The following is a 27,460-nucleotide window of genomic DNA, read 5'->3' as shown; positions in this document are numbered from 1 at the left end:
GAATTCTGTGAATACGTTCCTGGAAACCAGCCGCCCAGGAGCTGATAAGGCATTGGCCTCATAAGGGTCAGAGCCTACTTTGATTTCTTTCATCCAATGGGTGATCAGTGATGTCATTGTTCTGAAACCCTGGGTGTAGCCATAATCACGAGGGGTTTATAGTGCGGCTTTTCGTCCAGGTTCCCACACAACCAAGCGGACATGCTGTCGTTCATGTTATTGTCAGTGCTCGTCGCTAGCGGTAAGTCCTTCCTGTGCAGGTGTCCGCGGACCTTCTTCACACAGTCAGCCTGCAGCAACAGTTCAGAAGTGCACCCCGACATGTCGCTCACTTACACCTTAAAGTACAGTAGAAATGAGGACTTTTATTATGAAATGAGGACTTTTATTATGGTTTTACAGCACAGTATAAAGTCTTCTCAGATTTACTTCAGGTTTTATGTGAAAGCTGTATATTTGTCGCCAGTGTGGTGATGTAAGTCGTTTTCCTGCGGTCTGCCCTTCAGCGCTGGGGTGCGGGGTTCCCCCCCATCGAGCCGCTCCCCACCCGCGTGGTCAACGGAGTGGACGCCCGCCCCCACAGCTGGCCCTGGCAGGTCGGTGGCCCTCGCTCCATCCTGCCTCTTCTCCTGACTTTCCTCATCTGACCTTATTGCCGCTTCTCTCTGTCTGACCCTTGCACTTCTGCGCTCGGTCATCCCTCTGACCTGGCGCGCCCCCACGGCCCAGCCGGCCTTTTTAATTGGACTGCCATGTTTCTGCTGCCCCCGCAGATCTCTCTGCAATACCTGCGTGACACGGAATGGAGACACACTTGTGGAGGATCCCTGATCGCCACCAACTGGGTGATGACAGCGGCTCACTGCATCAAGTACGTCAGCCTTGGCTCCTGTTTTTTCCAAGGAATAAATTACCTGCTGACAACAAACCAGATTATGCTCTGACATTCTGGTCTTTCTGGTACTTTTATTTTGGTACATCAATATATTGATTTTTTTTTATACTTTCATAGACTTTTATTGCATGATGTACATTGTTCAATATTTTACACTGTAAATTCTTGATCTAATCTGACAAAAACAGCATGTAATAAAGTGCTGTGACATAATAATAATACAATTTTTTTTAGAGAATGCCCTTCAGTGTCTCAAGGATGCTTAAATACTGCATTGGTCAGCAAACTGGGTCTCGTGTTTCCACATGGGAAGATGTTACATGTGTTAAGCCTACTTCCTGTATGCAGTAACAAGCAGACCTACCGCGTGTACGTGGGGAAGTACAACTTGGTGGAGGAAGAAGCCGGCTCCCTGGCCGTCGCCCCCGAGAAGCTCATCGTGCACGAAAAGTTTAACCCTATCTTCGCGGCCTTTGGGTGAGAAAGACACCTACTGCACATCGTGGTAAACCTTCTGAAATGAACATCAAAAGTTTTGCATGATAGATACCCACTGTAAAATTGTCTTAGACATACAGCATACACGATTCTTATAATTACCCAGAAACCCCTGGTGCAGGCGCCTTTGTTCTTCCTTTGGTCCAGATCCTGATTTTTTCCCATTCTGTTTACCTGGGAGTCAGGTGGAATTCCAAATAACAGAGTGGTCTATCAGTTCAACTTTTTTTTTTTTCTGTGATAACAAAAACAGTTTTCAGCATGTAACCTACCATGATGTAATTATTCTGTTACTGTAAAAACAAAACCATCTGATGCTCATCTCCGTGGCGATGCGGTTAGGAATGACGTGGCTCTGATTAAGCTGTCGGAGCATGTGACTCTGAGTGACACCGTGCAACTTGGCTGTCTGCCCCCGGCTGGCACCATTCTGCCCAACAACTACCCCTGTTACATCACTGGCTGGGGCAGGATCTCCAGTAGGTCTCTGTGTGTGTGTGTGTGAGTGCATGCGAGAATGTATGCTTTTCTCTAAGAAAATGTGAGTGCCTGTGGATGTGTTCTCACGTGCATATGTAAGCGTGTGTGTGCGTGTGTGCGCGTGTGTGTGCGTGTGTGCGCGCGTGTGTGCGCGCGTGTGTGTGCGTGGCGAAGAGCACGAAATGGAAATTGCAGTGTGTTGAGTGTAAATACTTCCCTGTCTTCAGGTCTATGCAAATTCCCACAAACCCATGCAGTAAAATACCCAGTGTGATACCACAGCTTACTGTGCTCCTTTGAGTTCACACTAATGCTGCAGTGTTCCATCTGTAGCCCCCTCACGTAGAGGTAGCGTCCATGACAGCTTAGACTGAGCTCTGGTGTCTTCCAGCCGGGGGCCCCATTGCTGACAAGCTCCAGCAGGCTCTCATGCCTGTGGTGGACCACGACACCTGCACGCAGCCCGACTGGTGGGGTCCCATTCTGAGGCCCACCCTGCTGTGTGCTGGCGGAGATGGCGTCGTTGGCGGTTGTAATGTGAGTGAGGCTTTTCCGTACTTTTCGGTGCTATGGGTGTAGGCGCTGTGGCCCCACATGCAGCTCCTGGCAGTGTACTATGTGTGGACAAAGTATGAATTAACAATCAATTGTGCTTTTATTGTGGATTAAAAAAAACCCCACCTTTCCTATAGCGTGACAGGGGTGTCTGCAGTGTTTGTGTATACATTTGTTCTGGTAACTCTGCATTATGCCGTCACTGTTACGATGTAACTCTGGTATTAATCAAAGTGTAAAATGGTGTAACTATTTGTAACAAGGCAATGATATTCTATTTAATTTGTATGCAATGAGACACTGTTTCCCATTGTGTAACTGCAATGTATCAATGCCTTGTAACATATTAGATATGTTACTCGGTATATCTTTCTAATCAATGGCACGGCTACACTGTAACAACGGCGTTGTACCATGTTACCCACGGTGCTCCTCTGTCCTGCAGGGTGATTCTGGAGGCCCTCTGAACTGTAAGAACGCCGAGGGCGTGTGGGAGGTGCACGGCATCACCAGCTTCGTCTCAGGCCTGGGCTGTAACTACGTGAAGAAACCCACCGTCTTCACCCGTGTGTCTGCCTTCAACGACTGGATCGACGGGGTAACGCGGCCGCTCCACATTCCTGCTGACCCAGCACACTATGGAATGGCATACAATAATGGAATACAGTCACATTCGGAGTAGGGAAATGCAAGCCTATCGCTGCAAGGCAGAGAAAAAGGGAAAAATGGGATGAACGGCGTTAACTTTGTGTCGTTCCCAAAATAGTGAGGCAGACTTGTCCTTATGTCACATGATTTTAGCAGGACAGAAGCTTTAGCAAATATTTAAATATTTTCTCATATTCTGGTGTCATGAATGAAGATAGTACAGTGGTGAAATATTGGGTCCTGTGATGTTGCTATTTAACAAACATGGCTAGTAATGAAATGTTGTCTTTTTCCTGTCATTTTCAGGTTATGATGGCTAACTAAGGAAGGTTTAAATCATTTTAATAAATGTTTCAACCAAATTCTGTGTTTATCTCCATCTTAATATACTATACACACTCGTGAATACACACACACACACGGAAGGGTAATCAGTTTTTAAATATTTGTCTATCCCCAGCTAACAAGCTATTGCAGAGTACGTAGCGCATCTGACTAAAAAATAAAACAATGTTTGTCCACATGTTTAAAAATCAGAAGATAACATCACTAGACCATGCACGGTATATGTGTTGTTATGACTGGTTGGGTGAAACACATTAACCAGCAGAGATCACTGACACTAAACCTATTGTGAGTTATATTTTGACAGCACATGTTAACTGTATTAATATGGGTTTATACTCACCAGAATTACCTACCCATCAATAACTCTTGAATACACCATAACCCTGATATTAATCCTAGCTATAGTGACACATAGACACATTTGGCTGACACCTTTGTCCAAAGCAACTTACAATTATGACTGAGTACCACTTGAGCAATTGAGGGTTAAGGGTCTTGCTCAGGGGCCCAACAGTGGTAAGCTGGCAGCAAAGGATCTTGAACTGGCAACCTTCTGATTATTAGTCAAGTACCTTAACCACTGAGCAGTTTTTGAGTATAAGTTCTGAGATAAAATACTACCTGTATCTGCCCTGTCATTTCCCTGTAAGGACAGAAGCTTAAAGAAAATTAAACTAAATTAAAATCACATAATCACAATTACATTTTGTAACATTAAAAAAAAATCCAATCAGACATTAATGAGTTCTTAAAGTAACCAGCTCTGATGACTCATCTAGCTGTGTACACGTTGGGTTGTTCAGGTTTCACATGGGGTTACGGAAATTGTGTGACTAGTTTTTGGAGAAAGGAAGCAGTGTGTAAATCAACAACAACAACAAAAGACAAAACCAAAAAGACTTCCCTCATGAAAATTATGGAAAATTCCAAATCAAATGTTGCCAGTAGAAATCAGAACATTCCTTTCATAATGGGGATATTTCATCCTGGTAAAAAGAGTCAAATGCATGCGTGTGCACGCACACACAGACAAGCGCACACACACACACACACACACACACACACGCACACACACACACACACACACACACACACACACACTCGGACACACACATGCACACTACCCACTGGACCATCCCATCATATTTATAGCTCTGTCAATCTGAATTTGTTGATTACTGTAAATATAAATTATGCAAGCAGTCAGTCAGAGGTCTAGTCAGATGTGCTCTTAAAATAAAAAAAAGCTCTGTTATACACTCTCTCTCTCTCTCTCTCTCTCTCTCTCTCTCACACACACACACACACACACACACACACACACACACACACACACACACACACACACACACACACACACATATATATATATTTTCATTTTGGTGGCTTTTATTCATCTAGAAGCACTTTTAATGAGCAGACTGAATTAATTCCATATATATATATATATATGGAATTAATTCAGTCTGCTCATTAAAAGTGCTTCTAGATGAATAAAAGCCACCAAAATGAAAATAGCCCTTTAAGTATGTTCACAACCTTATCATTACCCATAACCAGAGCCTAAGATACAGAATTAAGGCATATCTCATTTTAATTGTCTAAAAAAAGAACAAGAAAAAAAGATTAAACTGCAGTAACACCTTCAGAAACAGCTGACCGGAATGACACATCGATTAGAAAGATGAGCAGCTTTTTTAGTGCTATGTGTGCAATAACACACGTGCACACACAGCCAGCGATGGGCAGAAATACACTAAAATGTATCATACACCTTTTTTATGTGTTTTGTGTGTGTGTGAGTGAAGGCCATGAGAATAAGTTTCCGTGAGCCAGCTGCCCAGGAGCTGATAAGGCATTCGGTTCATAAGGGGTGGAAGCCACTTTGATTTCTTTCATCCAATGGGTGATCGTTTCATTTTTTGGATATCCTGGGTGTAGCCATGTTCAGTGACGTTTCAGGGAGGAGAGATTTATACTTCGGCTTTGCTCCCGGTGTCATTTCAACCAAGCGGACATGCTGTCGTTCATGTTATTGTCAGTGCTCGTCGCTAGCGGTAAGTCCTTCCTGTGCAGGTGTCCGCGGACCTTCTTCACACAGTCAGCCTGCAGCAACAGTTCAGAAGTGCACCCCGACATGTCGCTCACTTACACCTTAAAGTACAGTAGAAATGAGGACTTTTATTATGAAATGAGGACTTTTATTATGGTTTTACAGCACAGTATAAAGTCTTCTCAGATTTACTTCAGGTTTTATGTGAAAGCTGTATATTTGTCGCCAGTGTGGTGATGTAAGTCGTTTTCCTGCGGTCTGCCCTTCAGCGCTGGGGTGCGGGGTTCCCCCCATCGAGCCGCTCCCCACCCGCGTGGTCAACGGAGTGGACGCTCGCCCCCACAGCTGGCCCTGGCAGGTTGGTGGCCCTCGCTCCATCCTGCCTCTTCTCCTGACTCTGTTTCTTTTCCATCTCTGCCTCTCTGCTATTCCTTACTCCCCCCTCTGGTCTTTGGTAGTTGGTATACTGGAGTGGGTAATAATGGTCTCCTGTGGAGGGCTGGGGGTCAATCGCCTGTGTGGGCAAACACACCAATAATAGTCCTCGGGCAAGACTCCTACCACTGCATTCGTGTACCTCTGTAACATGACTAATTTGAAGTCTCTTGGTATAAGCACATTTGCTAAATGTAAATGTTTCCGGTCGGTCGCTTACAAATGTCTTTGATCCCACCTGATAGATCTCACTGCAATACCTGCGTGACTCGGAGTGGAGACACACTTGTGGAGGATCCCTGATCGCCACCAACTGGGTGATGACAGCTGCTCACTGCATCGAGTACGTTACCTTACTGTTTGTCCTAAAAAAATAAGTTACTCGCTGACGCCAAGCCACGTTTGTTGCACTGACTGTGTTACTTTTATACTCGTACATTGATATATCAGAAAATCGATACTTCTTATGTTCATTGCTTATTGTTAAGTATTTCTGTTTTAACGTATGAGGTTTTTCCTTTTATATATATATATATATATATATATATATATATATATATATATATATATATAAAACAAACTTACATAAACAGTACCAGAACATCATGACTTAGTAAATGAGAAACATAAGCCGTGCAGTTTTCAGGTATGAACGTGGGACATGCGTGGTCAACACGTATGAACTGCCCTTCCATCTGTGCTTTCCCAGTCAAACGCGGACCTACCGCGTGTACGTGGGGAAGTACAACCTGGTGGAGGAGGAGGCCGGTTCCCTGGCCGTCGCCCCCGAGAAGCTCATCGTGCACGAGAAGTGGAACCCCATCTTCGTTGCTTTTGGGTGAGAATCAAACAACACCTGCTGCAAAAATGTATGTCACAGTAGTCATTATACAGTTTACATGTTCATATATTGCTACAAGCCTCAGGGAAATTTGCATGCAACACATACAATTCATATGGTTACTTAGACACCATATACTGGGCACCTATACTTATAACAGCCTATTTACTTATGTCCTAGTTCTTAATAATTACAGAAATGAGAAACACAGTGACCAGTTCATCATAGGAAAATAGGACATGGTGTCAGCATGTAACAGCATGTGTCAGAACGTAACAGCATGTGTCAGCATGTAACACACCTGATGTAACTATTCTGCTACTGTAAAAACAAAACCATCTGATGCTCATCTCCGTGGCGATGCGGTTAGGAATGACGTGGCTCTGATTAAGCTGTCAGAGCATGTGACTCTGAGTGACACCGTGCAGCTGGGCTGTCTGCCCCCGGCTGGCACCATCCTGCCCAACAACTACCCCTGTTACATCACCGGCTGGGGCAGGATCTCCAGTAAGTCTGTGTGTGCTTTCTGATTCGCTAACCACAGAAGGGCCTGCAATATGATAAACAGCCATATGTGTGTGTGCGCCTTTGTGTGTGCATGCGTGCGTGTGTGTATTTAGGTGTGTATGTTTGCATGTGGCTAATATTGTTAAGTCTGCCAAAGTTGAAGATTTTACAGTGCGTATTTGTTATATATTCTTGAGTGCAAATGTAATGTTTTCCAGCCGGGGGCCCCATTGCTGACAGGCTCCAGCAGGCTCTCATGCCTGTGGTGGACCACGACACCTGCACCAAGTTCGACTGGTGGGGTCCCACTCTGAGGCCCACCATGGTGTGCGCGGGCGGAGATGGTGTTGTTGGCGGATGTAACGTGAGTTGACGCTCACTTGACGCTTTGGGTCGCTGTGCTTTATGGCACCATCCATGCTGATGAACGTCCATGTCAAAACGCGTGCGTGTCAGAATTGCTACAGCCCATCAGAGACGTTGGCTTGTGTGGACTTAATATCTTGTATATATTTCTTTTTAAGCAGCACTAACACACTTTGTATTTACATACTGATATTCTGGTTTCATTGTGTGAGTACAGAGTATTAGCCTTATAAGTTTTTGAGGATATATATCTTATAATCGTTAGAGACTATAATCAATGGCACGGCTACACTGTAACAACGCCGTTGTACCATGTTACCCACGGTGCTCCTCTGTCCTGCAGGGTGACTCTGGAGGCCCTCTGAACTGTAAGAACGCCGAGGGCGTGTGGGAGGTGCACGGCATCGCCAGCTTCGTCTCAGGCCTGGGCTGTAACTACGTGAAGAAACCCACCGTCTTCACCCGTGTGTCTGCCTTCAACGACTGGATCGACGGGGTAACGCGGCCGCACCGCAGAATTATACAACATCACTGTTCTAAAAACATTGGTGCATTAATGATCTATATCTAGTCTCATTCGTGAGTGCACGCTATAAGATTCTTAAGAGATTTTACCATATTTATATTAACTAGAGTGCTGCGTGGAGTGATTGTTGTATCGTAATTCAAAATAGGAAAATGTAACACTCTCACTGCAAGGCACCTGAAGTACAGCAGCTTTGGCTAGTTTCTCATGTTTGACGACAGCAAACAGTGCACTTTGCTACTATTGGTATCTAGAGAAAACCCAGATTTAATTTTCTTGCATTTTAAATATTTTGCTTTCTCTTTCTTAGGTTATGATGGCCAACTGAAGTGGATCAAAGATGAAATCATTTCAATAAATGTTTTAACAAAATTGTTGCGCCAGGTTTCTCTCCCTTGTTCTCTTCTCTCTCTCTCTCTCTTCTCTCCTCTCTCTCTCTCTCTCTCACACACACAAACACACACACACACACACACACACACTGCAAATCCTTGAGTATGACGAAAGGTCTGACCCTAATCCCACCCATAATCTTTAACCTGCTGAACACGCACCATGTAACAGAGGTCAGGCTGATTCTAAGGGTCACCCCCCCCCCCCCCGTCTCCTTTAATTCTTTTATATGAAGTATTGAAAAAGCACTTTGGAAATGGTAAAACGTTCTCACCAAGATCTGTTTTACTATCCGTGTGTCCACATAACCAACTCAACTAGTTAAACACATCAGGGAGCTCACGGGGTCATGATTGGGTTCGTCTTAACTAAATGAAAAGTCTCAAATGAATTAAGATTATAAATCTCATCCAACACAAGTGATAGGGAGGTTGTGAGGTCTGATGCCCTATACAAGTGCTGCACTCATTCTGGGATGTTATGGAGCATAATTCCTCCTGTGCATATCCAAACAAATACAGCCCCCTCATACACACGCGCGCGCACACGCACACACACACCACACACACACACACACACACACACACACACACACACACACACACACACACACACACGCCGAACTATCATATTTACAGCTGTGTTAATCTGAATCCGCTGATGATTGTAAATATTGATTGCACAAACTGTCAGTCAAGTCTTTACTGAGAGCAACTGACATTATATTACCTCATCGCTGTTGAGAGAAGCCATTTTACCTCATCGCTGTCTAGAGAAAACCCGTTACTGTCTAAAACAACTTTTCTGGAATTTATTGTTCCATTTGACCTCAGCAAAGTTAAACAGGGACAATATCCCACATTCTCCCACTCCACAGGAGGACTTCCATCTTCCTCGTTTCATATTCTGTTGGCTGAAATAACTCTACAGGCAGTTTAATATCAGTTCCAGTATGCCTTGCAGGGCCCGGTCGCTAGCACGACGTTGGGTGTGGAATCTGCAGGTTTTGAACAGTTTTGAACAACTAGGGGTAATTCGCGATGAAAACCTCACTGCAAATGGGGAGCAACGCGATGGAAACATTGTCACTTTCCAAGCTGAATTTGGATGTTAGCAAATGAATATTTGTTAAGGCTATAGTTTAACAAAACGACGCGTACTACGGGGACTATCACGACCCTGTTGTTACCGGCGACGGCAATTGACACATCGTGAAAATCGCAGTATTACCAGTCGGCTCTCGTTTTCTGCTGCATTTGTAACGTGGGGCTCCTGGCGTCATTGCTTTGCGTGCAGCAGTGGCACGCAGAGGCACCGCTGCATTGCCCGGGCGCTCTCGCGGACGCTTGGCCGGGCAGTTTGAAAAGAGCGCCGCCCGATCCCGGAGATTTGGAAACAGGGGATGTCTTTGAACCACAGCAACGCCGGTATTTTTTTTTACGCAAACCTTTGACCCGTCCATCGATGAGCAAGCACGACGCAAGAGCAACGTCGCGAGCCGCCGGCATTCGCAGCCTTAACGCACCGCACTCGCTACGCTGAACCGGCGGCGTGACACGGGAGAGAAGGCGGACTACCGTCGGCTCATTTACATACCGGGGGCTTAACGGATTGTTATCCACCTCTGAGCAAAACTGCCCCTTTTTCCGACCAAAAAAACTGGCGTTTGGGAATTCTGCTTCTGTTTCGATAAGGACCGCGAGAAGTTCATGAGAAGTGGGTCAGTTGCACTACTTTTGACTTTTTATGGAAATTTCCGAGCACTATCATAAATCTGATTGCATGCTGCTGCTATAATCAATGTCTTAGAAAATTCGGTTGAGAAATGACCTTTGTGAATACTTTTCTGTAATCTTTGTGTGTGTGTGTGTGTGTGAGAGAGAGAGAGAGAGAGAGAGAGAGAGAGAGAGAGAGAGAGAGAGAGAGAGAGAGAGAGAGAGAAGAAAAACTTCGTTCTGTCTGCGCAGGGTCCCTATAATGACTCCGTTGTTGCCTGCGCAAGACTTTTTCTAAACGAATTGTCCTCGAGATTCCTGTTCCGTAGCTGAGATAGGGCGCCCTCCGGTTAGCTGCACATGAAACAGTAGGCTCTTGTTTTCACAGACAGTGTGTGTGTGTGTGTGTGTGTGTGTGTGTGTGTGTTTAGTATTCAGCACCAAGGGCCTCGCAGTGGCACCCGGTATACGCGTACCACAATATGGGACAGAAACAAACGACAGCCGAAAAACCCTTCTCTCTCTCTCTCCCTCTCTCTCTCTCTCTCTATCTCTCTCTCTCTCTCTCTCTCTCTCTCTCACGTTTGTTTCTGTTAAATTACCTTAAATTTTCAAACTTTCCAAATTTGAAACCACCCGTGGCGCATATGCACAACTTTACAGCATTAAACCCTTAACAAAAGGCCACATTATAACTTCATGTTTCCAAGCTCGCAGCAGGTATGGTCGCACAAACTGTCCCACCTGGCGTTTCACACGCGCGACTCTAATTTGATCCCTACTGAACGAGAAGCGTTTGATGTGGACGTGACGAGAGAAACGTGAACTCGTGCGCCGTTTTTTGGTGGTTTGCTGGTTGTTGTTGCAAGTCTGGGTGACGCGCGTGCCTGCGTAGGCTACTTCACCGCACAATGTGCGGACTGACGACGGCGCCCATTCGATGACGTCACCGCCTTGCTGAAGTGCAGACGCTCATAAATAAAACAAGCTCCCACAGAGGCAGATTTGGTAGCGTGCATAAACAAAAACAAACAAATAAATAAATAAACAAACATTCCACGGGCAAACAGTTTATGCAACAGTGTGATGTGAAGTTTCTGCAGGTACTGAACAGTTGCTGTAGGCACTGAAAAGACACCCGGCGTGCACCTTGCATTGCCGATCTGTCGCGAACATGCTGCTTGCTACTGATATGAAAAACCTGCTTCTCTGCCTCAGAAAGGCCTGTGAGTCTTTGTTCGCGGAAGGAGATGCCGGGTAAACTGAGTCGTCTTGTTTGACGGCTTACTTCACTTAGTGCCAATTTTCTTGTCCTAGGTCCTTCAGGGTTTTCCTCCCCCCGGCTGCTCTAAGCTCAGAGGCGGTGTGTATTCTTTCATCTCTTTGAGGTATTCTTGTAGCTGCAGGACGTTTTCTCTCTCAGACTCTGGGGAGTTTCCCTCATTCCCACTCAAACTTCTCACTGTCACAAGCAGTGACACCTTCTGCATACTCTAACAGAAGATAATCTTAAACTGACTGTGCCGAAATTTCACTCTGCGTAATATCGAACTTTGACTCACCCCAAAAACGCTGTAGCAACCTTTAACCCACACCTAAGTATTGATACATTTTTTTCCTCTCACTTTAATGTATTCTATTTTGATAAATAAACTGGTTTGTTTTTGTGCAGTTTGGTTCTTGGTTTCAGTACTGTCGTCGCTGGGCTAAGATGAAACAATTGTAACTTAGATTGTTTTTAATAGGTCTGAGTTCACACTATTTTGAGGCAGAACTGCAAATGGTGTGTGCTTGTGTGAGCGTGGAAGACGGAGAGAACACAAGGAGAAACGGACAGAGGCGGACAGAAAGCTACTGCTACTTGGGCGACCGTCCTCGCGTTTACCATGTTGGCTCAGTGGCTCAGAACCAAACATGACAGCGGACGGTGCGGAAACATCCGGAGGGGACTCGCCTCACGACCGAGTAAAGCATCTGTGATCAAATCTTATTTGGGCTTGTAAGCGAAAAAGAGAAAAAAAAAGGCGAGAAACAAAGACAGAAGGAAAACTAAAGAATGAATGCAGACGTCTCCTTCTGCCAAGCATTGTTTCACTGTTCTTGGAGCCGTTATCATGGGCCCATTCGTCTTTATTTATCTGGATTGCTGAGCTGACAAACTAGCTGGTGTTTTTTTCCGAAGACAAAGTTGGGCGTTCATCTGCGCAATGAGTGTTTAATGGTTTTTAGGTTCGCCCGCAATCCCAGTGGGCCGCGGCACAGCAGAGCTAATTTTCACTCATCAGTGGAGTGTCTCTTTTATCATTAGGAGAGAAGGCTTCATAGGAGGAGGTGATTTGATAGGTTGTTATGAACAACACACTCACTTTCACGTCTAAGCACTTGAAGCAACGGGGCACCGTAGGTTTTTCAGATATTAATATAACATTCCTATGTTCATGCAAGGATGTAAAGACACACACACACACACACACACACACACACACACACACACACACACACACACCTTAGAATACACTTGTGGGTATGCACACACACACACACACACACACACACACACACACACATGATAGTTGTAAATAAGGTAAACAATAGCACAATTCTACATACCAAAAATTCTACATACCAATATAACAACTGGGCAATGAAAAACCAGACATATCCATGTACTGTTTTCACACATTCTACAAAATAAAAACAATAATATAAAGCATAATTGCAAGTTTTTTTCCCCCCATATGAATTAAGGTAAGTCTAAATATTTAGCATTTTAATGGATTTTTAATGGAAAGGTTGTACAAAATCTAAAACTAAATTAACTGATTACAGTTAAATGTGAAAATGCTGATATATGTTTTTTTCATTGCAATGGCTCAATAATCATTCACTTTCCTTCATTCACGCACAACGACACACATTATAATTCACTCCCAGTAGCAGTGGGCCTGGTTATAACAGGCCTGGTTAGTAAGAGACTGTCCATTCCTTGATGAGTTTTTTTGTAACACACTTTTTTTTGTAACACAATACATGACTTCTATTAGAAACGTTTCTGCCTGAAAGGATGCAGCAATCAGCATAGTGGATCAGAATTCAATTAAAAGCCTCAGGAAAAAATGATTTCTGTTCTGTCTTTTGACACAAACTTGAATGTTTTCATTTGTGTTGCAGGGCTCAATCCAACTGGCTGTTCCAGAAATGACCTTCGGGGGGCGTGCAGAAAATGCAACAAGTAAATAAGTGGAGCTTTTATGATAAATTGCACCCTATCGACGGACCACGGTGTTGTGTCTCTTTGACAAAAGTCAGGTCTGCGAGATCAGAGGCCATTTGTCCGTGGTGAGAGGCCGATCTCTGTTGGGGAACGGAGAGAGTCTGCCTTCTTGCTCCGGATCAGGTGAGGTCAGGTGAGCATGGATACGGAACCCAGGACTGGCCTGTCGCCGGCAGCCGTGGTGGCCATTGTGTGCAACTCGGTGACTGCTGTTCTCATCTTCATCCTCTTCCTCATCCTCTGCAAAGCCTGCAAGGTGCCCTCCTGTCCAGAGAAGGCACCAGTGTTGATCGAGTCTCAAGAGAAGCAGAAGGTGGAACAAAAATACTTATCCAATGCAGCATGATATTAAACCAAGGGCTCTTTAAACCAAGGGCTGAAGCGCACAATGGTTGGACCCTTTCCTGGTATATAGATCTCCCCCCAGAACACTATTACTAACCCTCTAAACCATATGCAGTGAACTGTGTCAATGTATGTAACATCTTGGCTTGAAGCACTGTTATATAACTGGGCTGGGGCAAAAATAACAGACTGTAATCAGGCCCAGGTGGCATCGCTCCACAACGTTTTACTGCTGAAGAGGCGTCTTTTGCTTATTGCATTTCACCCTTTAACAACCTCCTCTGTTTTGCGCATGGGACTACATGGAGCAAGTGGGTGTGGCTCCCCAGGGTTCTCGTCTTCTGCAGCAAATCAGGCAGTAGCCCCCCCCCCCGCCATCCTGCCGAGGGCGGCAGCTTTCGCCCCGATGTTTTTTCGCCCCAAAACATCTGAGAAACTTTGCGAAACATCGAAGAAGTACTGGAGAAACATCAAAGCACTGGAGAAGCATCGGCGAATGGTACCGTAGACATTTGCGCATTGCTGACTACATTTGTCCCCCGAATTGATGCAATAAATAACTTTGGATTATAATTAGAAATGCACATCGCTTGATAAAGTTTTAGGTTTGTCCTCAAGGCATGTTCAATAAGAGCGGTTTTTATAGGCCTGTTTGTCCTAATAACCATTTTTTTTGTTGTTTTTTTTAAATTGCATGACAGCTATGGAGCAGTTGTGTAAAAGTGTGTACAGCTGTGGCGAACACGCCGTTAAAGGAGTGTCTCCACCCTTGGCACTCCAGTAACGGTGATGAAAGTGATACTTTTTGAGGTTCTTTTGAATGCCAGAACTACTGGCACTACAGCAGAAAAAAAATTCTTTTTAATGCACGCTCCAAGAAAAGAGTGAAAGAGGACATCCCGTGATGCGTCCTGAACTTGGCCTGTCTCCGCGTGTCCCTCAAGGCTGCGGAAAGGGATGAATTTTATGTAAAGTGGGCAAAGCTTCTTATGTCCCTTCCCAGAACCTGGACACTATCCATCCGCCTGCTCGCTGGGTCGGGTTCATTCCAAGATTTACTCCCTCGCACTCTAATCCTACCCGCAAGCTGTCAAACAGTGGATGAAGGGAGACTGATCTCAGGTCAGACGCGCAAGGGCAAATGAGTGCGCACTCAGACAAAGGTAATCCTGCCAGGAGAACGCGGAGGAGCTTCTCAGCCACGTCACCCGGAGATCACGAGCACCTTCAGCTTCAGCTGGTATGCAGGAATAGGACGAGAGGGAATAGGGAACAGAGAGTGGATATGGAATGACAAACACTAAAACATGATACTAAAACTGCGACGGCCATGGTTGTCTAGCTGGCTGTGTATTCAAATAGCCTGTTGTTAATGTTAATAAACAGCTTTGTAAACAATGATAACATGACCATTATTGCAACTCATCACGGTAACTGATTCTAAAGCTAATGACATTTATTGCGCCGCTAACAGTCAGTTAATTTATTTTCTTTACGCAGTTACATCAGCAGTATTTACCTGAACACTGACTGCTAAGGTGGTTAGGCTTTTGAGCACAAGGACTGAACACAGATTTACTCAAACCAGCGCAACACACAGGAGAGATGAGAACTGTGGACTTACTGAACTGCTATGAAGCGACTTTGAGATAGACTCGGTGAGATTCCACATGGTCTTTGCGCAAATGATACCGTCTTAGAACTCCTAGACTTTATATAAAGAAATAGTCCAACCTAAAGATGGAGTAGCTTTGGATTTTCGTGGGTCTGTATTTATATGTCTGTGTGTGTGTGTGTGTGTGTGTGTGTGTGTGTGTGTGTGTGTGTGTGTGCTGTCATGATTTGTGATTCAGAACATATGCAGAACTAAACACCACTCTGTCAACATTCTGCATACTGGAACCTCATAAATCATATCGTCCTGTCACAGATGGAGCGTGACTGTGTTTTCCAGTGACATTCCCAGTGGGCACCATGGCACACTAAAAAACGGGTTTAGCTCACTCTGTTACATAAAAGACCTTCCAGTGGGTCATTTTATGTTCCCTGGCAATACACCATTGTCATGTAACAGTACAAGCATGCCAGCTGCTTTAGAAATAAGAAATGTAGCTCAGCTGGGACATCTGAAGACCCCGAGGATTTGAGGGTCAAGCTGATGTCAGAGCTGACAGTGTAACAGTGCACTGTATATACAGCCATTGGAATGACACCTTCACAGCCAAGTGTGATCTGGTCCTGCAGACTGATCTGTTGCGACGGAACCCGCCTCGTTCGCTCCCGCGCTGTAGCCCCACCCCTCCATCTGGCTTGTCTTCTCTCCTGCTTGCTTTTGCGAGCCTCCTTTGTGGGGTGCAATTTCCGTGCCAGTGTCACCACGGCGCTTAGCTTAGCTCCTCCCCCATCACTGCTCCCTCCCCGAGCTGTCCGTCTCAGCTTGCACGCGTCTGCGCGCCCCGCCCCCGTCGAATTAGACAGCGCACCGTGGCAGTGTTGTGGTGGATGTGTCAATCCTGCCAGTAGCACCGATCCAGCAGACAGGAGAGTGAAGCCTACAGGGCCTGTCACTGAGGCATAGCACAGGCCTTTGAAGTGACTTCCTCTGGTGATAGCAATCTGCCCATATGCTGCTCGATCCCTATGCGATTGATGAAACAATACAAATAAATGTCGAATACCATCTTCACACCCCTCCACCAGGACTGACAGGTCTAACTGGTCCAACTACTGGTCCAATGTGTAGCAGTTTCCCTCAGCTCTAATGTAGCAGGGAACAGGACAGGAGCTTCGGTCCGTGTACCAATGGCGTCCAGCCTGTATAACAACTCATCATTGTGTGTCACTGCGACAGGGCATTGCTGCGCACTCTGCGTATTGGATGTCCGCTGCACTTCTTGGACATCGCCTTTCCTGCACTGTTCGCTGTTGGTGAGCGTTGAATCGGGGGCAACGTACTGCAGCTGCTCTAACGATCCTGAATGTTGTCGCGCATCTGCGGCTTTCGTTCCAGCCGCTCGCTGCCATGTGTGCCGTTTATGATGCTCATATCGTTCGTCTTCTCTTGTGGTTAAAGCCACCCACTGTCACCTTACATTACTGAGACGCTTTTTGGCTCTACAACCATATTTACTCTGTGGTCCACAAAGTGTTCTACAATTTTTGTACTGAAATATGTTTGTTCTTTTTTAACTTCTTTTTTAAAAATCTTCTGCTGTTAACCAGTGAATCCCCCTCTGCTATAAAGTGACTATTTATTTATACACTTACTTATCTGGGCGAAGGAGCCTGATGTATGCGGGTGGAACCTAAACGGTGCTAACAGCCCATATCTCACCTTACACCGGGCTGAAGGGTAATTCACCAGATATGGCCCAAGTTATTTTAATGCCCTGAATCTGCACACTCATACGCACATGCATGTATGTGCGTCTGAGTGTATACACAAATACACATACTAAAAGACACATACACCTACAGACAGTTCGGAATCAGGTAATAACACTACTGTGCGCTGAAGAAAAGATCGCATTTATTAATAAACACAAACACGGTGTCCAATCCAAAGGCTGCAGGGTTTACATGACCTGAATTTCAGAATGAGACCAGGCCAGCGCTGTCTCACTTCCTCTCTGTCTGTCTTTCTCTGTATGTCTTAGTCTGTCCCATTGTTTCTTAGTGTGAGCCCATCTCTCTCTCTGTCGCTCTCTCTCTCACACACACACAAACACACACACACACTCACTCACACACACACACACACACACACATACTCGTCCGCTCACGGTGTTATTTATAGTGACTGTTGCCGTGTTTTTGCCTCTTGTTCTCGACGTGTGTTTATAAACACTACACTGAGATGCTCTGCTCTCCCAGAGTGACTCATCAGACACAAATGGACGTTGCGACACTCATCTCCCCCGTGCGAGGCACCCACATGACCTCACAAAGACTCTGCGGCAGATACGTGCCCATGCCAACTGAATGCTGTCAAACAAGTCTGGAACTTCACTTGTGTGTTTGTGTGTGAGTGTGTGTGAAGACATAATAGTGTAACCCCCTCCCCCCAAACCAATATATCAATGTCAAGTACATAATAAACTCTGGCCACAGTTCCCTTCAGAAGGACTTGAGCCTGCTACTCCTCACAGCGCTCTCCTCCGAAGCTTGAACTGTGAGAGCTGGGACACGCTGGGTACCATGGGATGAAGTATTTTCCACACGCCACGATCCAGAACGTTCCATAAATGGTCAGTGCTGTTTAGAGGTTGGCAAAAGCAGAGGACATGCAAGCTGTCTGACTGCTTGTGTTCCTGAGACCATTCTGAGACCATTCTGAGACCATTCTCGAGGTGTCTCTGCAGCCTGAGTACTATTAGCTGGGAACATGGAGTTATCCAGAAGGAACAGCGCTTGCACCACAACGCCACCAGCAGACCTAATAACCCCACCCTTCAGCCACCCACACCAAGGCTTCCATCCTTGCACCAGATTTTGAGTGCGTTAGCAATGCCCTTGGATATAAAACACTCTGGATAGCTCGGTTGTTTCTCTGCGTATCTAGTGCAAGCTTCATGTGTGTCTGTTTGGAATACTCTATGGCGGACAAACCTGTCTGCCTGTTGATGAACTCAGAGGATATTTGTGTCCACCTCACCCGTGTCTCTGAGTCCTCTTAGGTACAACCTCACCTGGTTTCTCCGGAGTCCTCTTGAGTACAACGTCACCGTGTTTCTGGAGTCCTCTTGGGTACAATGTCACCTGTGTCTCTGGAGTCCTCTTAGGCACAACGTCAACTGTTTCTCCGGAGTCCTCTTGGGTACAATGTCACCTGTGTCTCTGGAGTCCTCTTGGGTACAACGTCACCTGTTTCTCCGGAGTCCTCTTGGGTACCACGTCACCTGTGTCTCTGGAGTCCTGTGTGTGTGACTCCCCATTCTGTGTCAAGTGCACAGATGTGCCCATTAAATTCAATGGCCATTTTTTATGATTAGCTTTGTTGGTGTTTAGCATCTATCCTTCAAAGTGCAGTTTATTCATTTTTGGTATATTTAAAATGTTCCCCCAACACGAAACCATTCTGCAGTACTCGTAATGGATTCTCGCAGAATTTGGACACCCACTATTTGGTCTCTGTGGATCTGGTAAATGCCCCATGATGCATTGTGAAGTAAATTATCACAGCGTGCTGAATGCCAGACCTCTTTTATAGCTGACACCTACTACTAATGGCATTCAGGCCTAATATGACTCACTGGAATGTCCATTTTGTGGGTTGGTGTGTACTATAACAAATTTCCCGCCCAACAACCACTCGTAGTTGTTCATCTATCTAAGAGAGCGAGGTGACCTTGGATGCAACATTTATGGTTCAGGGTAAAACTAATTCTGATTTTCATTTTTGTCAGTAAGCCTCAGCAGACCACTGAAAAGTGTGCATTCTGTAGGTTTGTGCCAAATAAACAACGAATCAAGAGATTTGCGTTTCGGAAATTAATGAAAGCTACAGTTTCTCAATGAAAGGGTTTCAGCTGTGTTCCTGAAAGCTGTTTCAGGGCCAGAACGCTGTGGTTTGAACCTGCTACCAGCACTGACGTCAAGAGAACGCCTGGGGTTTATACTTGTGTAATTCGGTAGGTTAGCACGGATCCTAATATTTCTAACCGCCGCTCTCTCGGTGGCAGGTAAAAAGTGCAATATCTAATTCAACCGATGCGTACAAGGGGAGCAGATATCAGAAGACGGCAGTAGCACGGATGTTTTAGGTTTCCAGCTACAAACGCCATGATCATCGGAAAGAACATGATGTGAAGTTCAGTTTTTAAACCACATACAAAACACGTAACCCGAACTCAACATGAGGCAGATTTTTTAAAAACTCCGCACTACAGTATCAAGGGAGCACATGTAGCGCATATACGTTTAATTTGGGATTCCAAGGAAAATTATTCGTAGTATCAAACTAATAAGCTACTGTAATTGACATTTTGCTTGTGTAAACCAATATTGCCACTGGCACTATAGAAAAGGATAATGGAAGAACAGAAATGACTTCATTAACGATTAGAGGAGCCGAATATTTATATGATAGTCTCACTTTACTGTGGGATCTCCTTTCTTGCATGCTGTGTTTACGTGTATTCCTTGTAGCAAGCATGCTACTTTATAGATGCACAGCTTACATTAACAGTTCCACCGACACGCGGACGGCCTGTCATTAGTACGTTATTTGAAGCTGAAGTTAATTTGCCTTAGAGCAAATTAATACATAGAGGAGTACAAAGTTGAGCAAACTTTCACTGCCCCCGGCAAAATTTTGAAAAGTGGCGTTTTGTTCACATTCCTGCGATTTAGTGTTTCAAACTCAGGTTCCTTTTGTGAGCTAGCGCTAATGTCTTTTAGCCAATTTGTGTTTCAGGTCCTAATTTATGAGTACGACAAAACTACGTTTTATTTGTAGGGGGAGGGCGCTACCTCCCCTCTTCGGAGGACTATTTACACTTTGTTATTTATAATAGAAAGTTAACAAAGCAGTGAGATTGTCTTATAAAAGCGTTTAATTGCTTTAGAAACGTTACAGTCGATGTGACTGCCTTGGTGCTTAGCGCCATCTGTCGGCTACTGGCGTGAGTCGCTCGCATAGATTTTTTCTTATCAGATAACGCACCTGAAGACTGCTAACAAAGACGCACTATTCATATGCGTCCTCGCATATGCTAACTCTACTACAGCCTCCCAACATTTCTAATGTCTTAAACTTCATTCATCAATTTTTCTATTTAAGAAACACTTGGCTGTTTGTGGTTGCAGAAGAGTACTGACGCTCTATTAAAAGTAGCTCGTTGACTACAATCTGACTACAAAACGATCTATTCCAGACTGCACGCAGCATTCCCGTGAGCGAACAGCTAACGGTGACCTTGTGCGTTTCGGAGTGAGGACCAAAGCAGATTTAAAGTTGCCTGTAAATGTAATCAGGCAAGAAGGTGTCGGCACGGACGGCTTTGACCAGCCAGTGTGCGAGGCGCTGTCCGTGGTCCTGAAACCTCGCCCACTTTATCATCCTGATCTGCAGGTGTGCACAATTAAAAAGGCCGTGTATAGTTTTCACTATAACGTACTGAAAATTGGTCTGTTGGACATACGATAGACCGCATCACAAAAAAACTAAACAAAAAACAAAAACAAAGGTGATGAGTTGTAATATGTGATGCTGTAAGAAACTGGGTGGAGCCGACGTCGCCCCTGTAAAGCGGAATAGGGCGGCCTCCGCGGGGCGAGCGACGACTCGGCGAGACTGATCCGTGCCGGAAGTGGGAGGTTGACGCGCCGCTCGGTCACCCGCCGCCTATCCACCCGACCGCTGGGATGAAGGAGAGACGGGCGCATTCTTGGGGCTAACAAATATCCGACGGAAAACGATAACGCCATTTACATTTTTCCCGAGCAGAGAAGCGGCGACTCCGCAGACCGACCCCCTCCCCCGAAGCTCGTTACAGGGTTAGACGCGAACGCCGCCAAAATGATGGAAGAAATTGACCGATTCCAAGTACCCACCGAGGCAGAAATGCAGGCCTTGGTAAGTAAAATCCTATCTCTAAATATCACAGTTTGGGATTGCTTAAATGCCGTCTCTGGGGTATGGTGTGCCTGACAAAACATGCTGTGTTTCGGTCAGTTATAAGGATTCGTTTTTGTCCGGCGCAGCGCTTTCGGTCTGCACGGACGTATCGAATCGCTGTCGCGGCTCACTGGGATTAACTAAGCAGGGCGTCGAGGGTTGCAGCCCGTGTGCTTTTTAAAGGCTAAGCGCTAGATGTATGCTTGGAAATGTGCTAATGCGGCGAGGCTGTTGTGATGCTGCACACAGATGCGACAACGTACGGACTGCCGTTGCCCCCTTAGAAAACAACAACAACATCAACAAAAACAAGCAGGGACTGTCCGTTTCAGTGGGAGAAATACGATGATTTCGTCTCATTTAGGGCAGAGGGGCATCGTTATCGCTGTATGAATATACGTATACGTATATGGATGACTGTTGGATTTCTAATCCGTTCGAGCCGTCCCTCAGGCTAGAAGAGGCCTGTTGGTTCGCTATATACTGCTTCATCATGCAGACACGAGTATGTGCCTGAATGCATCCGAGGGCTCCTTACTCCTCCCATTCATTCTATCAATAATCTTATGAAATGATGCGCGCTCTCGTCCGACCAGAGTGTTTCCGTGGGCCATTTTACAAATCCCTCGTCCGTGCCGTCGAAATGAAAAACAGGCCTACGTGATGTCTGTTCTGTGGGTGTCTGGTTAGACAGGGGGTTTGCAAACAGGCATTGTTTATTAGCATGCATGGTATGAACATTTCGCGCGACTTGTCCTGCGTGGTGGTGCAGCAACGCACCTGTCACTGGAGCTGAAGGAGCTTCACAGAAGTTCAGCTCCTGCAACGGGAAACACAGAATAATAACAAAACTATAACATGTGAAAGCGGGAACCTACCGGGTTGATGATGACTGCAGCAAGATGTTTTTGTACCATTTTGGTTGTATTTCTCCCATGCGTGCGTTTTAAATGTGTTTTTTACACTTACGCCTTGCACCAACACTGTAGAGAATTCTGTAGATAGGCTGCCAATTTGAAACCGGTATGTTAATGTCCACGGCAGGACCAGCTGGCTTAGCCAGAATTAAGGCCAGCTTTCCTGTAGAAAAGAATGATGTTGCCCACCATTCCTGATCACTTTCTGGAACATACGGAACATCTGCAGAGCTTACGCAGGGCCGAGTGTTCCTGGAATGTTTGGAGAGCCTACATGGGTCTGGTCTTTCCTGGAATGTGGGGAATTGTTAGGGAGATTACACAGGTATGGTCTTTCCTGGAATAGAGGGAATATTTAGGGAGATTACACAGGTCTGGTCTTTCCTGAATTGATTTTGGCCTGCAAGAGGAAACATGGAAAAGTGAGGTGCCCATCTGTCATGAAGTGAGAGAACCTCACCATTTGAGATTCAATGGCTTTCTGTTTTTGTTTTGTTTTTTGTTTTGTTTTGTTTTTTGTTCTGGGTTTCACCAGATTTACACTCTTGTAATAAAGTTTGCCTTTCTTTATCAGTCTTACTGTCGTGAAAAAATTGACAAAAAAAAATGCTCAGTCAAGCAGTTTCGACCGGATGACTGTCAGGCCGATTGACTGATTGATCTCTTGCCTGTCTGACCACATCTCTCAGGACCCGGCGTCCTCGACAACCTCCGAGGGCCGATTCGGACACGAGAGAGAGTGAGCCAGCCACCCTCAACTACAAACCGTCGCCCCTGCAGAGGAAAATGGGTACGTCCCTGCCGTGCCTGGCTAAGACCCACTTAAAACCTGCCCTATGTGCACGGTTTGTGTACGTTGGAGAGTTAGCGGACAAAGTTGCCGGCGTCGTCGCGGTTCCATTATGTGAACCAGAGATGTTCTGCGGGTTAGGAACACTGTCCAGTGGAATGTGGGACTTGGGTGGGAATTCTCTTTTTCTTCCTGATCTATCAGATCACATTGTGTCACTCCGTAACTGTAGCCGCCGTCACTTCGTATGGACTGTGCTCAGTCCGGCGGTTTGCTGACATGCCTTGGCCAGGGGAGATCTAGATGTTCTCTAGGTTGTTTGGAGAAGGAAACGGCAGCTTCGAGTTGGCGTTTCAAAAATCGGTTAATGCAGGTCTTCTCTTGGTGGGCTGAGGAGAGAACGTGCGACGAAAATTGAACTGGTCACTCTCTCTGGAGACGTTGGATTGGATTTGTGTGTGTGAAGTGTATTGGTGGCCTCAGATGGATTAAAACTCTAAGCAGAAATAGCTGGATCAGCACCCCAGCCATGCCAGGATTATATCTGAGTTTACAAACTTGCATACTGTACATTTTAGTTGGGGCATTGCCATTATTCAAAAGCCTTTTTCTGGTATTTAAAGGGATGGTTTAGGGAAATAAAATTTGTACACATTTCCGCTTAACACAAATGTGGCGTACAAACTCACTTCTTTAGTTAGTTTTGCACTGGTGCTACAAGACTAGCATGACTTGGCTAGCATGGTACCTACTGGCGTCATGCAGACTCTGTGTCATATTTGGACACCAAATGAATGTTAGCTGGTCGACCGCATTTGAAAAAAAAAGTGACTTTGCCTCTGAATGGATCCTTAAAAGGGGCCAGAGAAGCTGCAGCATTATGTGGACAGAGCTTTAAGTGGCGTCGAGGGCGGGTTTGTGGGTGGGTTTGGGGCGGGGCTTGCCACAGGCTGACCATGCCATGTGTCGTCGTGCAGAGAAACAGCGGGAGCTGGCTAGGAAAGGCTCGCTGAAGAACGGCACAGCCGGGAGTCCCGTCAATCAGCAGCCTAAGAAGAACAACGTTATGGCCAGGACGAGGTAAGTGTGGGTGTTTTCCTAGACTGATGTTGGTAATGGAGGTATACACACACTAATACGTTGATGTTATCTTCTTTCAGGGCAATGCCTTGGCAAATTATTCATCATTAAAAATTTATTTTTGATTGCTAACCTGTTCATTTCGATAACTCTTTCCCTTTCTGTTTCTTTCATGGTATCTTCAGACTTGTGGTTCCCAACAAAGGTTACTCCTCTTTGGACCAAAGCCCGGATGAGAAACCATTAGTAGCTCTAGACACAGACAGGTACGCCCCAGTCATTTGCTCTCACGGTCAGCCCCACGTACGGTGCCCGGTACCCGTGTGTCCGATGCCCGGTGCCCTGAGCCAGATGTCTAGTGTCCAGTGCCCTGTGCCCTAGTGCACCGAGGCATTCTGCCTGGTGCCCGATGCCCTGTGCCTGGTGCGTAGTGACTGGTACCTGGTGCTTACTGCCTGCTGCCTGGTGCCCAGTGACCTGTGCCTGATGTCTAGTGTTCGGTGTCCAATGCCTGGTGCTGTGTGCCTAATGCCCAGTGCTCTGTCCCCTGTTCCTGGTGCCCGGTGCCCTACGGCATTTGCCTTGACCCTTGCTCCGTTTGCTTCCTAGCGATGATGACTTCGACGTATCCAGGTACTCCTCGTCCGGATACTCCTCGGCCGAGGTGAGGTCTCTAAGGGAACAGGTACCTATGACACGCTGGGTAACCCAACCAACTCCATCTGGCCCCATATCATGAACATCACACAAAGAAAAGCGCCCTGTGTCTCCTCTCATAGCGCAGCTTGTTTCCACGTCCAGACACCTTTTCTCTTCCCTTACAGACGACTTCCCCCCCTTTTTTTCGTTTAAACGTCACACTTCTCTCACTAATCAAACCACTTTTGGCGAGCATTTCTCCCTTCAAAGCACATCCTGGTTTTGTCTCGTCTGTAAGCTCACGCCTCCAGTCCGGATACTGGGAGGTCCTCTCTAACGTGAGATCCAGCACTTCACCTCATCTCTCATCTCTTTTATTTCTATTGCTTGGCACATTGTGGCATTTGCACTGAATGTAGCACTACAAACTGAAAACCAGTTTACTGCTCTCATTATATACTGGCAGTGTTAGGTAGATGCCATCCGAACGCAGGCGCAACTGTCTAGATCTGATTAGCAAAAAAGATAGCCTGACGCGTGTATAATTTAGGTTTTTACTGATAACTATTATTAGAAATCAGCTTTTAGTTTAGTTAGAGTTAGTTTTTTTTTTTTTTTACTAAAAGAAATGAAATAAATAAACTTACTAAGCAAGTCTGACCTTGACCTGGCTAGGTGTGTGATTTAAGTACTGAGGTAGAAACAAAAGCCTTTTGAAGTTCGGAGGCAGTAAGACCAGTTAGCAACGTGGCCACTCCCCCTCCCAGCAAATAAACCAGGGACCTGAACATCCAGCTGCTGAAGGACGGCTACAGACTGGACGAAAATCCCCGACGACGAGGACCTGGACCTCATCCCGCCAAAAGTCCGTCAACCCCACCTGCATGTGCTGCCAAGCGACGTCGTCAACCGCCTGTCAGATCCAGTAAAACGGCGCTCTCTCTCTCTCTCTCTCTCTCTCTCCCTCCCTCTCTTCCCTCTTTCTCTCTCCCTTGCGATCTCTCCGTTCCTCTCTCCTGCTGCCCCGCCCCAACTTTTCCTCCTCTTCCAAAACCCCCCCCCCCAAAAAAAAACCCATTTAATCAATATTACAGCACGAAGTGTACAGTTAATGTTATGATAAACATGGTGTACAGGAGAACATTAATACACACACACACACACACCATACAGCACACAGACACACAATATTGATGACTAACATTTATGACAACTGGTAGTGCCCTCCTATGGTAGGGCGCTCTGTATGCTAGGAATTTAGGAGGTCTTATGTACTACTGCCTCCTAGTGGATATTGTGTCATACTGTACAAGTGGAGGTAGATCAAGTTTTAAAAAAAAGAAGTGACTTTACAAATAATTTAACTGTGCATAACACACTTGCTATCGCAGACTGGAGTAGACTTATCCACTGTAGTGACTGCTTCCATGTTGTATTTCCTGCGTTTACTTTGTAGTTCTGTTTTTGTTTAATGTATTTTTTAATTTTTTTTTTTTTTTTAATCTGTCTTTGAAACGGGCAGCTCTGTTGTATGTGCTTAAGGGATGTTCTGGGGCGTCTTTGTGCCAGCTGCTCAATCTCATAAATGCAGAGGTGTGTAGCATGTATGACAACACTGCACTTTTCCCTTTCGGTTGTTGCTTTGTTTATTCTCCGGCGCTGCCCGAGCTCGGCTGGTTCTCTGTTCACATCCGGAGCAATGATTCACAAGAAGAATGTGTCTCTAAAAAAGAACCAACCCCACCCCCCTATCAATCTAGCCTATATAACACGGTAGATTATATATCACTAAAGAAGTCGTGTTTATAATCGTATTCATTTGGTGTACCTGAATGAACTTAATGCATTCTTCTTCCTTCTGGATGAATCATTACAGATTTGACGCTATTTCGTTTACAGACGTAAATCGAATCGAAGGTGTGTTCGAAGTAAAAATGTGCATATGAAGACTTTGGTGTGAGTGAGTGTTTATCGTTGCGAATTTGAACGTGTTTTGTGTCCCGTAATTGGCTTTTTGTAACGCCAACAGCAGGACGGAGCCTCCCCGTACTGTACGGTGACGACGAACACAAACATGACATCACCCATTCCCTTGTGTCGTAATAACACTGTCCACTCTTTTTGCGCTCTGGCCGCGGTCGCTTGTGTTGTCATTAATAAAACCTTCCTGCATGTATATCCGTACCAAATGCACCCTGCTCACTGTATCGTCACAGCCGTTATGACGTTATCTGATTTACTTCTGTAAATTATTTGCCCATAATAACCCGTGTTATATTTTTTATAACGTGACATAACATTCAGACAAGTGTCACAAGCCTTAAAACGACCCGTTTCACTGGTAATGCTTTCTACGTGACGCTCGTAAACCCTGCACTGTAACCATACTCGTCATTTTGCACCTCAAATGCCACAGTGTTTACAACTTGGTAAGTATAGGGCAATGTAGTACAACTAATTCAAACACAAGTATATGGAATCAATTTAAGCAACAAATAACTTTTTGTCTTGGGGCTGAAGCAGCATCTTGCAGTGAT

General features: G+C 45.5%; 2 protein-coding genes, 1 long non-coding RNA gene and 1 pseudogene across 3 annotated transcripts; all 4 read left to right on the top strand.

Annotated features, from left to right (window-relative positions):
* Positions 1-201: 201 nt before the first annotated feature.
* Positions 202-3,431, top strand: LOC113583511 (annotated as a pseudogene).
* A 2,001-nt stretch (positions 3,432-5,432) lies between these two features.
* Positions 5,433-8,524, top strand: ela3l (elastase 3 like). The gene is made up of 8 exons (XM_035526397.1): positions 5,433-5,481; positions 5,747-5,835; positions 6,158-6,255; positions 6,622-6,750; positions 7,124-7,260; positions 7,479-7,624; positions 7,970-8,122; positions 8,463-8,524. The coding sequence occupies exons 1-8, from the start codon at positions 5,442-5,444 to the stop codon at positions 8,478-8,480; spliced, it is 810 nt and encodes a 269-aa protein (XP_035382290.1). The 5' UTR covers positions 5,433-5,441; the 3' UTR covers positions 8,481-8,524.
* A 5,360-nt stretch (positions 8,525-13,884) lies between these two features.
* Positions 13,885-15,280, top strand: LOC113583512. The gene is made up of 2 exons (XR_003411296.2): positions 13,885-14,378; positions 14,581-15,280. It is a non-coding gene; the product is annotated as an uncharacterized LOC113583512 (long non-coding RNA).
* Positions 15,281-21,161: 5,881 nt separating this feature from the next.
* Positions 21,162-25,934, top strand: fam219ab (family with sequence similarity 219 member Ab). The gene is given in 10 exon segments (XM_027019884.2): positions 21,162-21,455; positions 23,104-23,133; positions 23,135-23,204; positions 24,182-24,284; positions 24,470-24,550; positions 24,894-24,948; positions 25,691-25,702; positions 25,704-25,748; positions 25,750-25,785; positions 25,787-25,934. Coding segments are annotated over 10 exon segments (555 nt in total). The 5' UTR covers positions 21,162-21,398; the 3' UTR covers positions 25,853-25,934.
* The last annotated feature ends 1,526 nt before the right edge of the window (positions 25,935-27,460 follow it).

This window comes from Electrophorus electricus, chromosome 5 (genome assembly GCF_013358815.1).
Source record: "Electrophorus electricus isolate fEleEle1 chromosome 5, fEleEle1.pri, whole genome shotgun sequence".
Classification (NCBI taxonomy): domain Eukaryota; kingdom Metazoa; phylum Chordata; class Actinopteri; order Gymnotiformes; family Gymnotidae; genus Electrophorus; species Electrophorus electricus.
Note: the sequence above shows the minus strand (reverse complement) of the source record. Positions and strands in the feature narration are given on the sequence as shown.

Bases quoted from the DNA above. Each gene is read 5' to 3' on its own strand.
- ela3l (XM_035526397.1), top strand. From the start codon at position 5,442: ATGCTGTCGTTCATGTTATTGTCAGTGCTCGTCGCTAGCG. The intron at 6,751-7,123 runs GTGAGAATCAAA...CGATGCGGTTAG, and splicing joins CCCATCTTCGTTGCTTTTGG to GAATGACGTGGCTCTGATTA. The intron at 7,261-7,478 runs GTAAGTCTGTGT...AATGTTTTCCAG, and splicing joins CGGCTGGGGCAGGATCTCCA to CCGGGGGCCCCATTGCTGAC.